The 15,478-nt window shown below is 39.2% G+C and overlaps 1 protein-coding gene across 1 annotated transcript in view; it reads right to left on the minus strand.

The window, feature by feature from the left end:
- The window catches only part of PDE3A (phosphodiesterase 3A), a 360,678-nt gene extending 347,759 nt beyond the window's left edge, over positions 1-12,919 (minus strand). Inside the window, exon 1 of the mRNA XM_052640449.1 lies at positions 11,987-12,919. Within this exon, the coding sequence (XP_052496409.1) occupies positions 11,987-12,919 (933 nt within the window). The remainder of the gene's footprint in view (positions 1-11,986) is intronic.
- Between the last annotated feature and the right edge of the window lie 2,559 nt (positions 12,920-15,478).

Below are 15,478 nucleotides of genomic sequence, written 5' to 3' on the forward strand. Positions count from 1 at the left end.
AAAATAGAGTAAAAGATTTTGCTCCTAAATTTTTCATTCTATTTTACATTTGACAAAAATGTCAAATAAATTTAGAAATGGCTCCTTTACTAAAGAATATATCTTGTTTATTTCAAAAGATGAATTAATCTGTAACTAAATTCTCAGTTTGTAATTTATGTTTTCAAAGAGAAGCAACATTCAGATTTTAAATATATTCAAAGATACCTGAAACTCTCAAAGTTTTCAGTAGAGGTAGCCTTTCTAAAAGATATATGAGACCATTTGACATCCACAAACTAAAAGAAACTTTTTTCTGGAAAAGAAAGTGGGAAATAACTTTTTTTTTTTCTAAACTGTACTCCTAGTTCTTTTAAAGGCATGATAATCTACTTAACATACTCAGAAGAGAAATGTCTGCTTTCGGTGAGAGGAGACAACAATCTCTCTCTATTAAGAGTTAAAATACGGCAACAAAATATTCTTATTTAACTTAAAACTTCCTTTCTATTTTAACAGGTTCTATCAAAAACTAGAGAGACCATAAAATTGATTGGATAAATTAAAACCTGTCATTCCGATGAAATCTTGTGAACTGTTCATTTTTAAATTCCTCTGGACTTTGAAATTATGCTACCAAACTTCTAGATTATTCAGCACAATTGGGCTAGCACTACGGTTGGATGACATTTGAAAAAAAGTTAATTTCACAAAGTCATCCCTGGAAGCAATGTGCTCAAATTATATTTTGTAACTGAGCACAATTAAAAGATAAAAAGGAGACAGTAGTTACTTTACATGAGACTTTTCAGGAAACAGCAATTCACTAAGAACCTCTAACAAGAATATAGACTAACTGTAAAAAGGTGTAGCTGAACACCTACCAACACTTTGTAGAAAGCCATGGGAACAAATCTCAAAGTCGATTCTTTCTCAATTAAAGCATTAGTTGTACATGAAAAAGACTTGAACTTTTATTTTTCTGAAAAACATACCCTAACTTCAGATACTGTTCTGAAGTTCATACCACATTGGTCTTGGGGGTGGTTTGGTTATTTTCAGTTGGAAGCGAGCTAAAAATAAATATCTAGGACTCATGCTGAGTGGGGTTTCCTACCACGAAAGGCACAGGCAAGTTCAGCTCCTTATCTGACACATGCCAGAGAATCTTTGTAAGTTATGTTTTGAATTTTTATTTATTTTTAATTGGACGAAACGTCTTTACAATGTTGTATTAATTTCTGCCACACAACAATGCAAACCTGACATAACTATACATATATCACCTCCCTCTAGAGCCTCCCTCCCTTCATCCAACCCACCCTTTTAGGTCATCACAGAGCACCAGGCTGGGCTCCCTGTGTTATATAACAGCTTCTCACCAGTTATCTGTTTTACACATGGCAGTGTATCTATGTAGACAACCTTCAGATTGGGAGAAAATTATTGCAAATGAAACAACTGAAAAATAATTAGATCTCCAAAATACATAAGCAGCTCATACAGTCCAATATCAGAAAAACAAACATCCCAATCAAAAAATGAGCAGAAGACCTAAACACATTTTTCCTAAGAGGAATACAGATGGCCAACAAACGCATGAAAAGATGCTCAACATCACTCATTATTAGAGAAATGTAAATCAAAACTACAGCGAGGAATCCTCACACCAATCAGAATGGACATCATCAAAAAAAATCTACAATAATAGTAACAATAATACAAAACAATAAATACTGGAGAGGATGTGGAGAAAAGGGAACACTCTTGCACTGTTGGTGGGAATGTAAATTGATATAGCCACTATGGAGAACTGTACAGATAAACTTTTTATAGTAATAAAAGTATTAATATTTTAAAAATGTAAATTCACAGACTAGTGAATAGGCTACTTTTTTCTACAGACGTTTACTTCAACAGGTTTAATCACTAGTTCAATCTCAGGAGATTGGGGGATAAATATTCAGAGTAAAATCATGTCTTTCTTCTCTGTCCCTTTATTCCACTAGCTGGTGCATACAATGAGCAAGACACTGAAATTTTCTAAAAAAAATGCTGATGGCTGACACAAGGAAGGGAAGAAGGGTTGACTCCTTTTATAATGAGAATGCTGTGACAGGAGTGTGACTTGTTCAGTTCTTGAGCCTAGAAAGTAGATTTTCGGGGAGCCCAGGCAGCTCAGGATGTCTCTCCCACCTCTCTGGGAGATTGTTGTGGAGTTAGGTGTTTGCTAACACCCAAACAGGGGGTTGTTTTGTATAGGACTACCATTGCCTCCTGAAGAGCATTTCCTAAGCAGACCTGTTAACTTCATCCTCTGAAATACTTAGTTTAAAAATAAGAACCATTTCCTTTCTCTGTGGTCAAGCTAGCTTAAAAACGTCCAAAGGAGGCTGACTCCACAGGGGTCGCCCCCAAATAAACCATTCCCCCTGCCAAATTTCTATGACTTCAAACTTCCATTAGGCTTATTTAAGTGGATTATATCTGAAGAGGAGGAAACACTTGCCACAGACACAGCATATTCAGTTATTTCAACTTACTTCAGAAGGTGGAAAAATTCTATTAACATTCTATTAAATTTAAACCACAAGCTTCTTGCATAAAATTATTTCAAAATTCTGACAAGGTACAGTGGGGTGTGGGGGATAGAAAAGCATTCCTTAAATTTTTAAACACACTCTGAGTGAGAAGAACCTATTTTGTTTAAAAAAAATGAAATAAAATGCATTACTTGGAAAAATATTTATACACACACACACACACACACACACACACACAGGACATTATAAGAAAAGACTGGCAAAAAAAAAAAAGAAAAATTTACAAGCCCAACCTCTACATTAATTTAAAGTAATTTCAGAATTAGCCAGGGTGAATGACTTGTTATATTAAATACAAACTCAAGTAACAGTTACGATTACTATAGCTTTTTATTATTCAGCTAGTTACTTCAAAGAAAGCTGAATTAAACCAGCTTCACCAGGAGTGAGATTGAGTCCACATTATTTCTTTTTAGATAAATGTGCTTCTTTGTATATCCTGATTCTACTACCTTTTGTTCTTTTTAGATTATTTCTTAAGTTATACATGAAAACCTACGTACCTCTGTATTTTTATTCTCTAATGCAAAGATAAATAATGTCTTACTTTAGAAGGGAGAAATTCATAAATTAAAAAACATACAATAAATAACACATACAGATTATAAAGCAATATGCACAAAATAAATGCCTATTTAAAAAATAATTCTATACATCTATGTATGTAAAGGATCATGCCATATATCAAATCAAAAGTTGTCTTCTCATCAATTCTCAATGTAATATTGGAACTATGCCTAGAGTTAATGAATTCATAGAGTTTGAGGGAAGGAGATGGAAAGAAGGTAAAGAGTGTAAGGGGGGCAAGAGGCCTCATTTAATTTTTTTTTCAATCTTTGGCGATGCCATGTGGGGTATTAGATCCCTGACCAGTGACCTAACCCCTTCAGTGAAGGCTCAGAGTCTTAACCACCCAACTGCCACGGATGGTGGGACTTTTAAAGTTTGCCTTTTTCATCCGCACATTTTTCTAAGTTCATGCAGTTTGAAATCACACAGGGTTTCAAAAGCCGCCTAATCTCAATTCCTAGTTTAGAAATTACATATTATCAAAATTTCTAGCCCTTTCTGGACACAAAATAGAAGCATTTTCCTTTTGTATATGTATGAGAGTGGTGTTTACATAAGCAATAGCAAGGAGTCATCAGCCTTTTACAGACACTGTTAGAATTTTCATCCATTAAAGCTACTAGCAGGTTTGTCACTTAAGTTTCCTAAGTTACCAAGATAACGACATGCATTATAAACATAAGCACTTTCATTTCTAAAGAGACATTAGATAACCCAATAACAGACTAATCACCATGGCTGATCACGTGTTCACACTATATCCATAAGCCATCCCTGTTAACGAATCACACTTTGAAAGGCAAATTCATAATTAGCTGGTAACACTGATTCTGTGTTATACATCAAGTTAACAAAATGCTTCCTCATTAAGGACTCTGTTAAACTCTCCCTCCAATTAAAATCAACATATTTTAAAATATGTGCAGTAATGTCAAAGGAGGAAAAGCCAACTATTAGAGCAGCAAGTGATACAAAAATGAGCTATCAAGATTACATACAAATGTGAACAGTTGTATATTAAGTGCTATCATAAAATCTACATGGATTTTCCATTATAATGGAAGAGGTAACATTAGTATTCAAGTACTTCACCTCTTTAAAAACGTTCCAAAGATTAACCATCAGCCACATGTGTCTATCAAGTACTTGAAATGTAGCTACACCAGACTGAAATGGACTGTAAGTGGAAAACATACACCACAAAATCAGACTTTAGCACACAAAAAAAAAAACAACAGAAAGCAAAATATCTTGATTTATATGTTGATTTTATGTTAGCATGATATAATTGGTTAAACTAAACAGTATTATCATGGATTTCACCTAGTTAGTTTTTATTTATTTTTTACTTGTTTATGAGGCTATTAGAAAACATAAAATTCAGTAATTTGCTCCTGTTATATTTCTATTGGACAGCGCTTATCTATAATGTTTACAGGACTGTTTTCTTCAAAGCCACTGGGTGACACTGTTTCTCCATTAAATTGATGCAAGTAAAGCAATTTCCTGGCAGAGGAAAAAGTCTTGCACATACCCTGGCATGCATACATGTATGCACACACATAAACACACACAACAGACATCACGTGCTCCTTACAATTATCCATATTCTTAGGATGAAAAAACATGAATACACCTGAGTACTTTTATTATCATCTTAGCAGGACTTGAAATACTTAAAATCTGTAATAATCATTCAGATTCCTCAATAATAAATGACAGCTCTTATCAAATCAAATAAGCAGAAGTTGTTTAGTTTGTGACTTTTCCCAAACAGCTTTCCATCTTCTAAATGGTAATGTTTCTCATGACTGCCTCTAAAAAACTTACATCCTATTTACTTATATTTTAATAGATTCCCACAGAAGCCATGAAAAATAATTTAAATGAACAAAAACCACCAGCTGTTTTTGCTAGCAAAGAAATGCTTTACCCATGTGCAGATTCCTTTTCACCTTGAAGTTTGAAATCCTGATCATTTTTAAATCGATTCACTAAAAACTAAAATGAAAACGAAAATCAATATTTAAACCACCATCATGCACTCTTCTTTGATGAGATAAAGATTCCACAAAGTAGGACTTTGCAATGCAATTGATATTCATTTTGGGGACAAAGTCTTGAATAATACAGTCTAAAGGCTGCCTGGCAGATGACCAGAAAACTCACCTTTGTAAGGGCTCTAGAGTTTTGTGTTATGTTATCTGTACATTCAATGGGTTTTATTCAATCTTCTAATCCTGAATGAGAATTGAGAGTTGGATTCCAGTGTAAAATCACAAGTGATTGGTAGGTTTAAAATGATCTGCCTAACTCTTTTTCCACTGTTCCCCAGCAGCAGATTCAAGTCCAACAGAGAACTGGATAAAAGTCGACATTTTACCTCAGGTTGCTACATACTTTTAGCTGATTCTCCCTCCATTTCCTTTTCTCTAAAATCAGACTTATTCTAGTCTCCTAACTACAGCCTGCACGGAATTAAGCATTTTAAGATCTCGCTGCAACAAATTCCTTAAGTCATAGACTACACCTCGGGATAGGAAAGCCACCACTGTGTTAGCTTGAGGTGTGTGTAACGTGTCCCAAATCTTATATTATCTTTATTTCAGAAGTCCTGTTAATGTATACTCAATTACTTGCCACTTCAAAGAAATAATTCTCCCTTGCCTTCAAAACCTAAACCTGCTCAAAACCTAAAACAATTATGTTTAACCATTATGCATTGAGGACCTTCTGAAAATCTATGAAAACATAAAATTTTTCCCCAAAAAAATGAAAGGATGAACTTTTGCATAAAATTTCAGAGATGAGATGAACGGCTCTGGCTCTAGATTTAAAATCTGCCCTAAGATATTATATGCACTGCTTCAGTGATTACCTCAGAGGTCATTTCCATACTTTACTGTGATTTCTCCCTTTCTTATGGTGATATCTCATTATCCTAACTAGGCTCTAAGCTCTGAAGAGCCAAGGTGCTACATTGTACCTGTATAGAATTTGTATGCTTTTTAGCACAAGGCTTATTAATGCACAGACAAAACATGTTGACTTGACATTGTGTAGGTTCACTGACCAAACACTTTAATGAATAACATTAGCTAAGGATAGCATCTTCTTCTAAAATAGCAGACATTTTGGGAGAACACATACGGCCAACTAACATTTTCAGCAATCAGTACCTAACAACTTTTTCTCTGAACTATGACTTCTGCACATCTTTTTAAGACTTCTTTCCCCCAGAAATCAAACCTGTGTATTTTATCCTGACAATTGTGCAAGTGTACATTCTCAAGTGCAACACGGAGATAATTCCCTAGGATAGCCTTACAGAAAACAGAAACAAAAAACTTTAAAAAAATGCTACCAATAGTAAAAGTATATACTGTGAGGTAATTCCTACACGCATTTAAATTTCTATGTAAAGGAACTAATGTTCATTTGAATATTAAGAGCACAGCTTTAAGTGCAAGAATATGGAGGTGTCTCTGAATCTCCTGGTTTATTCTGAATTATTTGATAGAGCTTCCTTGAAAATAGGAATGTGCTAATAGAAAGTAAACACAAATTGAGTTCTGAATTTAATACACTTGAAGCTTCTTTTTAATATCACACCCAGAAGAGGAAAGAGAGGTAGAGACTCCATGAAATAGAAGACACATGGCCAATGAAAGGCTTACCAGGTGGCGCTAGCGGTAAAGAACCTGCCTACCAACGTAAGAGACTTGAGAAACACAGGTTCAATCCCCAGGACAGGAAGACCCCCTGGAGAAGGTAATGGCAACCCGCTCCAATATTCTTGCCTGGAGAATCCCTTGTACAGAGGAACCTGGCAGGCTACAGTCCATGGGGTCGCAAAGAGTCAGACACGACTGAAGCAACTCAGCACGCACGCACGCACGCACACACACGGCCAATGAAAACTATTCACCAGAAACATGTAGAATTGTGTCTGATTTCACAAAGCTCAAGAAACTTGCCCTATGCAAAAAAGGTTTTCTGAAAAATCCAACTCTGCCCCCTACACCCTAAATAAACTCACTCTTTTACTAAGATTAAATAACCCAAGTTTTCAATGAAGTGTACATAGACTCCTGGGCCGTTACTGGCACAAATCACATTAATCAACAATCTTAAAATATAATATATATGCAGATTTCTAATTTTGAGGTTCACAAACATCCTACTTCAACATAATAAATGAGAACTTACTGAAAAAGGAAGTGAAATTAAACTTGGTGAAGACTTTTATTCACCTAGAGTCCTGAAGAGATTCTTCTCAGAGCTGTATTTCCTAACAGAGTACAGCAAATTCACACAAATGTCACTACAGATATAATGAATGTTTTTTCATGCCAGTGTCACTCACCCTTGCCTGCCTGAACCCCCTCCCCCCTAGACTTTTCAAAATGTATTTCATACACAGAGTCACTGTTCTGGTTGTTTATTTAATTAACATGACAGCCCAGCATACACAGCATTTCTTTCAGTTCTACAGTTTTAACTTTTTTACACTTTAGACTCAATACAGAAAGAGTGAAATTACTGTTTGCCTCCTTCCAACCTCTGTAAATTTATATAGATTCACTGACTATTTCTGTCAGTTAAAACACTTTTTTCATTTTGCTTTAAATATCTATATTCACAAAGTAAAATCACAATTTTGTCCCTACACACCAAAAAATTTTCTGCCCTCACCTTTCCCAAAGGATGAGAAAATCTTGTTTTTCCTTTTTAGGGTTTTTAGAAGTTGGCCTTAATTAATTTTAATTCTGTCAGCAGGTCATAAATAATCAATATTGTTCTTTGTATAGCCATATGCCAAGTTAGACTCCTGAAATGTGATAGAAGGTACAATTGGATTAAAAAGGTATAACTGTTTCTGAAATTTATTAAATTTGAGAAATATGTCCTGTTATCCTGAAATGTATTCAGGAGTTTAAAGAACAATTAATTCTATATTTTCAGAAGAAATACTTTTGTATTTTAAAAATACACAGTAAATGCAAGATAGTTGTACTTTTCACCAAAGATGTAAGAAGGCCTACCATTGAAAACTACACCTACTACTGTATCCTATTCTTTTTGCTTCGCTGTTTCTGTTTTTGGCTTTCTTTGCTTGAAAATATCTTTCTTATATCAATAATGAAAAACTTGATTCTACTTTTGATAACCAACCACTAGACTCTTACAAAAACATTACATTCCTAAAAAGCCTGCTAAAGATCTTTTTGCTAAATATGTTTAATTAACAGCCTTAAGGCCCTATGTGTGTGAAAATATTTTGATTTTTAATCTCACAAAATGAAGTATACAGCTGTACATTTCTGACTGAGAGTGTACCCACCACAAAGAATTTTGTCATGAATTGGTACAAAAGTATTAATGGTGAGGTGAGAGGCATACAGCTTGTGTTTATTTTATGTGAAACCATGGGCAAAGATATTAAATCCTTCTTAACATGTAACTAAAATAAAATTGCATTGGTTTGAATTCTTTCAAAAATCAATGTGTAAGGTGGTTCCAGTAATTAGAGGGAAAGAGCCAGCCAATTGTGTAGAGTATCAAGAAAAGAGACACCCTTTCAAATACAATATTCAAGTGTTGAAAGTGCTGAATTAAAATTTTATGTTGAAAAATAACATTTAGTAATCATGCATAATTTCTAATAATTCAAGAAATTCTAAGGACCTTAGTGCTTGGAAGACAAGGTGATACCTGCTCAGGGATATAAACATCCACTTAAGAAAGATACATACACCTTAATGGAATCATCTGCCTTCTTAACCAAAAAAGTACAGTCTGACTCACTGATCTATAAAAATCTTGAACCTACTGGGCCGGTAGGAGTGAGTTAAAAACCATGAAATGTTACCAATTCGGTTCTTTCCTGAGAGCCTACTTCTTCATTCGCATCTCACCCAGTGTCCCATTAATTCTGAGACTGAAGACTAGATCAATCTCCTTTCTTTGGCTGAAGCTGTAATTATGAGCAATGCTGCAAAACTCAGTTCTGTATGTAATAGCTGATCTATTGTCTTCATGATGGTTCAGGAAGGGGAGAGAGAAGGCAGGGAGGGAGGGAACTCTGTCATTTGGTTTGCCTTATGACAATTTTATCATCTATTCTCCTTGACCTTTCAGAATTGAGTCATTGCCGAGAGATAGCTCTTAAGCTAGTGGCTGCTATCATTCACACAAAGAAAAGGTTGGAATTCTCTCACCTTTAAACCTCACAATGAGCAAAGTCCAAATGAAATTCTCCAGAGGACTCTGCCAGCTTCTCTGTGTTTTATGTTCTTACACCTCTACTTAAAATCCACTTGTTGCCTGAGGATTGTCTTAAAGAGTAGACATTCTTTCAGAAAAGAACTCCTAATCAGGTAGCATTCAGGGCAGTATTATATATGTGTTTTATAATTATTTTGATTCTTGATTTCATAAAGCATTCAGATGACAGTGGTATACTTTGCACCCTTAATCAGAAGTTTGTTTCCTTGTGATAAAACAGATAAGCCATTTACTATATAGCTCCTGAACTTTTCACACAGTTAGGCTAACGTATGAGATATTGCCCTGTCTTATAAGATCCTAGTGTGTTGTCAGTTCCCACCCCCACCCCCCCACAATTAAGCTCAGCAACAACTTTAAAGGGTCATATATAAAAACTAGCCTTAAGTAACATGCACACACTTACCCATGCCCTCATTAAAAATTCAAGTAAATAAATTTCTGCTAAATGTCACCTTGCTTTCCCATCAACCATAAGAGATAGTCTCTCATTTTAGAGGAGCCTTCATAAACATAGCCTTTAAAAAAAAATGGCAACCAAAGAAACTGATCAAAATATATTATGAATATACATGATTGACCGCACTCATCTGCAAAACGTGAAAACTCAATGCTCAATAATTTTCTTAGAAGTCTGCAGGCTATTCAAATCATCCATTTGTCAATTCAAACCAGAGAAAACCAGTAAAAATCTATGAGTTAATTAACACTGCTGGTTAACTCCCCTAAACACCTTCTCATTTCAAATCTACCCTTAACTCAAATGTTAATAAGAAATTTCAGAAATCGAATTTCAGAGGTTAAATGATGTGAATTTGGAGTCAGGTTATTTATGCTTAACTCACAGATTTGCCTTAGAAATTAAGTTTCAATTTTGCAATGATCAGGTCACATTTCCCTGTAAGTTAAAGAAAAGTGTACTTGAAATACATTTAAACTAGCAGCGTTTTCATTTAAAAGATGTTCTATCAGTGACTTTAAAAAGAAATTAAAATGTGTTTTCCTCCAATTGGCTTATAGAGAGCTTACTTTATTCTGGTGATGTCCAGATTTCTACCAAAACTAAGTATCAGTCAGTGGCCTGTTTTTAACTTCACCCTTAGAGTAAGCTAAACCCAAGAAATATTTGCTTTATCTAAAGGGAAAGCTAAATAAGTACATTTGCTTTAAAATAAACACAGAGACTACAATGTTGTCATCCATTCTGCTAAATAATGTCAAACAACCACATTCTGTGTGATTAACTCCATTTGAGAAACAAACTAGCCATCACACCATATGGTGACTGGTATTTCTTAGAAATACCCAAATGATTATCCACAGAATAACCTAAAGAGAAAAAGCTTACTATGTCCTAGGGCATTCTCTCACTCCCTAAAGTTGTCCTCATAGTGCCATAGGTAGGCATAAACTTAAATGAGAAAAGTGTAAATTTCCACTTGCTATACTTAACCAGCTCTCTACCACCTCCACCCCCAAGTGTCAAATCAGTTTGAAGTAGAGAGGTGAACACTGAAGTTCTCCTCAGATACAATCTGCTTTTAAAGTAGGGGTTTGTTCTTTTACACCCTTTATAGCAACTGTATTCCACGATCTCAAAACAATGATAATAAGGAAATAAGTCCCCCAAATTCACTAAACATTATCTGGGATAACCTCACTCATAACTCTAGATTCCTCATCCTCCTCTCTGAAAGATTTATATTACCAGCAATTTAGAAATATTTTCCTGAATTATTATTTCCTGTATAAATCCACTTGAATTGTTAAATATCCACTAAGTATGTAGATACTCAAGAGAAATTTTTTCAAGTTGACACTAACAGTGCAGTCCACAATTCTGACAAATTCTGAAGTTCAACATATTGTTCCCCAAATTGAAGTTTATGGTTTTAATACAAAACACATCAGCACAGAATAATGTATGTCCCCAAATTACATTTTAAAAAGCAAACTGGGCACCACCAAAGGCAGCCTCTTCAAGTAAAAGTTACTGCAAAACCAGAGTATATCAGCACCTCACCTTCAAGCATTCCTTGCTTTAACTCTAGAATATTTTTACTGACTTCCATAAATGTTTACCTGTCTTCTCAGAAGAAAGAAATTTTATGAAAAGAAACAGAAAGAAATTCTATTAAAAAAAGAACAGAAAGAAATCTAGCAAAATCCTCGTTTTCAAAATCACCCTTAAAAAAAAAAATTTAATTCGAACATTTCTGCTAAAGGAGGAAAACATGAGAGCACTTAAAAGTACAGACAAGTCATCCGCCAGGTGTAGCACATCTTAAAAAGTTGGCTCAGCTGTGGAAGACCCTGCAAAGACCATCTAGTTTTATTACTTATTCATGTTCCTGTTGTTCAGGATATAAAATATTGTGAGAGAGGGCGAGAAAAACTCCCTGGTTTCCAAGTCTGAAGTTAGGGCACTTTGCTGGGCTGTCTTTCCTTCTGTTCCCAGCGCTCCAGTTCCCTCCACTTTGTGGCGGATCCCAAAAGCTTTCAAGTTTTCCCGAGAGGCGAGTGAGAGGAGGGCTGCAGGTCCTTACCTGTTCCCTGGGGATGCAGGGCAGGGAGGTCCTCCGATGGGACTTGCTGCTGCAGCCGGACATCTCGGCGGACACCACGGAGCTGGACCGCCTCCTCCTCTTAAACACCGGGATCTCTTCCTTGGTCCCAGCGATCAGCTGGGACCCGAAATGCTCCCTCGGAGCCGCCGCCGAGTACTGCGGCAAGATCTGCTCCACGTACCTGGCCAGGAGGATCCCCACCACGCCAGCCAAGTACGCCAGGTAAGGTCTCCAGGCAACCTTGAACCTCTCTAAGGAAATAAGGGCCACGGTCCTGACCGCGCTAGTCAAGGCGATCATGAGGACGCCCAGCCTCAGCCTCAGCACCAGCCATGTCGCCGCGGCCAAGCAGCTGAGCACCACCCCCGCGGCGGGGAGCGAGAGTAAGTGATCCTCCCCGACGCCCAGCCCAATCTGGACGAGCGCTTCCCCCCCGCAGCAGACTGCCAGCAGCGCGACGGCCAGAGGCAGGCGCACCCCGGCGCGCAGGAGGTACAAGCCCATCCAGAAGAAGGCACACAGGACACTGAAGAGCAGCGCTGAGGGCTGCAGCCAGGGGCCGAGCGGCGCGCCGCCCCCGGGAGCACCTCCCCGCGGCCCCGGGAGGACGCCCCCTTCTGCTGCCGGGGCTGCTTCCTCCTCCGCCGCCGGCTCCTCTTTACTCCGCTCCAGGTCACAGCCGATCTCCCCGCGGACCAGCCTCACCAGCAACGCCAGCAGAAAGGACAGGGAGCCCGCGCACAGCGCCGAGGAAAGTTTCCGCGAGCGCCGGAGCGGCCGCAGCACCCGGGCGCCCCAGCAGCCTCGGCAGCCCACGTCCCGGAGCGATGCGGGGCCCGCCGCTGGAGCCGGCCTCGCCTCCCAGTGTCCCGGCGTGGCCCAGACTCGGGAGGCCTCGCCCGGCACGGCCATGGTGCGCCCCCTTCGCGGAGTCCCCGAGGGCCCCCCCGACGCCCCCACCCCGCCACACACACACACACACACACACACAGACACGCGCGCGCGCTCACGCCCGCTCTTCTCTCAATCCCACCCTCGGAATCCCTCCTGCTCCCAGGCCGGCGAGCACTGAAAGTTTCAGCTTTCGAATAACTCCTGGAGAAGGCTAGATGCTCTAAAGAGACGCCTTCCAGTGAAAAGCTAGCACAGGCAGAAGCGATCAGACTTCCTCTTTTTCTCTCTTGGAAAAGCTTTGCAGCATTCTCCGCTCCACCCCCACCCCCGACTTCGGTTCTCTGGGGTCTCTCCGGACTTCAGGATTTTAAAGATCGCCCGAGGCGTCCGGCGTGCGGGGGTCGCAGCTGGAGCCGGGGACTCGGGGAGAGCTCGCAGCCATCCTGGGTGCTGCTGCACGCTAGGGGCCCTCAGCCGACGGAGGTCCCCCTTCCTCTCCTTAATGCAGCTCTTTCTCTATCACTCTTTCTTTCTCCTCGGCCGATCCTCCCTGACCCGGCCCCAGGAAGCAAACCACCATTCCCTTGGGCAGAAAGCACAGCCTTCCCTGCGTCTGTCGGTCCAGTTCATGGCAAAAGGTGGTGAAAACGGAAAAGGGGGTGAGAAATAACCAAGAAGTTGCTGAGTCCCGTCGGAGAGACACCCAGTCGGAGAGACGAGCGGCTGCCGCAAGGGAAGGGAGGGAGGGCAAGCGAGCTGGAGAGGAAGGGAGGGTGGGAGGGAAGGGAGGGCGAGAAAGGAGAAGGAGATTTACAGTTTTTTTTTTCTTTCTTTCTTTCTTTCTTTTTGGTGCGAGGTTGGTGGTGATTTGCAATTTTGCAGAAGGGAGGAGAGTGGAGACGACTGATTAAAACTGTATAAAAAAGCAGGCAGCTGGAGTGATCTGCAATCCCGCTTGCTTTCTTTAAGGCAACTCCCTAGGATAGCGTTCCCAGCCCTGCTCCCGCCCCTCCACGGAGGAGGCGCTCTTCTTAGCTCGAGCTTTTTTCCCCGGAGTCCAGCCGGGCTGCTCTGCCAGCATCCTGGGGAAGGAGTGGCTCAGATCCGTCCACCGCCGGGCTCGCAGCCTCCGGGGGCTCCAGGGTCTCAGGCTGGCCCTCACACACGGCTGCCTAGGACATTGGAGTGAAAAAAGGATGGTGCTTGGATACTTAGCTCTAGAGGGGAGTCCGCAGACTTCCCATTGTCCTGAAAAATGACAGCCACATCTACTGTCTGAGTGATTCAAAGATGCTTATAGACTCAAGTCAGGTCCAACAACAAACCAATGTCAGGTGGCACTGTAAGGCCTTGACTGCTCCTGCTGGAAGAGAACCTAGGCTTTCCTGTTGGTCCAAACAATGGAAAATTTTAACAAGTTACCTAGATTCAAATAACATTATTAAAGAGAAAGGGGAAGGGGAGAGCTCTCTTGTTATTGTTGTTACTTTAAAAAATACAGTGTATGAGAGCATTAGTCAACAGTTGTTGATGATGGATGGTAAATCACATTGAGATTAACTGGCCCTAGCCTCAGAGAAGTGTACAAAGTTAGGAAGCTCAAACAATCAGGAATATTTTAAAAAATCTCAAAATGGGGGTGGGGGGGTAAAAACAGGTAGGTTAACACTAGGAAAGATCTTAAAAGCTGCCTATGGTGAAATTGTCTACCATGAAAAAAGCTTGTGAAAAAAAAAACAAACCACGACCCTAGTTATTCATGTTTATAGGCTACACATTTCCTACGCTGTAGTAATGTTGAATTTGAGAAACTAAAAGTAAAAAAATTTAAGCTTTTTCAGCAGATTATGAAAAAACAGTATCTTTTTAAAAAGTCCATTAGTGTGAAAAGTTGGGTTTTTTTAAATCCTGAACTCTTGTTCATTTTTAATATGGCTACCTTAAATGTAATTTGCCCTCACTAATAATAAAGATAATCCAATTTTGTCTTAATTATCTGAACATTCCAGGGTAAAGTATGTGTGAAAGCTGGAGTATTCAGATAATTGGTTCAGTGAAAGTGGAAAAAAAGTGAAAGTGTTAGTTTCTCAGTCATGTCCAGCTCTTCGTGACCTCATGGACTGTAGCCCACCAGGCTCCTCTGTCTGTGGAATTCTCCAGGCAAGAATACTGAAGTGGGTAGCCATTCCCTTCTCCAGGAATGGAACCTGCATCGCCTGCATTGTAAGCAGATTGTTCAACCTCTGAGCCACTAGGGAAGCCCAGGTGATTCACTATGCTATTGCATTTTATGTGTAGAGATGAAGCACTCTAAAGAAAAGGCAAAGGAGATACCTGAAAAAGAAAATTCATGAGACAAGGGAGGAGATAGCTTAAGATTTAAGCTTAATTTTGTTGGAAACAGCCTGCTTTGGTTTGGGGCGGATGTTAATACTTAAATCAGGGTGTAAGTGGATATGAGGAACTGTGATAATACAGCTTCTCTCCATCAGATGTCCAGAACCATGTTACCACATGGAAAACAAGTTGGGCAGCTAGTCAATGGCAGTGGGCACCATCTGTTTAATAATTAAACAG

Source organism: Budorcas taxicolor, chromosome 5, assembly GCF_023091745.1.
Source record: "Budorcas taxicolor isolate Tak-1 chromosome 5, Takin1.1, whole genome shotgun sequence".
NCBI lineage: Eukaryota > Metazoa > Chordata > Mammalia > Artiodactyla > Bovidae > Budorcas > Budorcas taxicolor.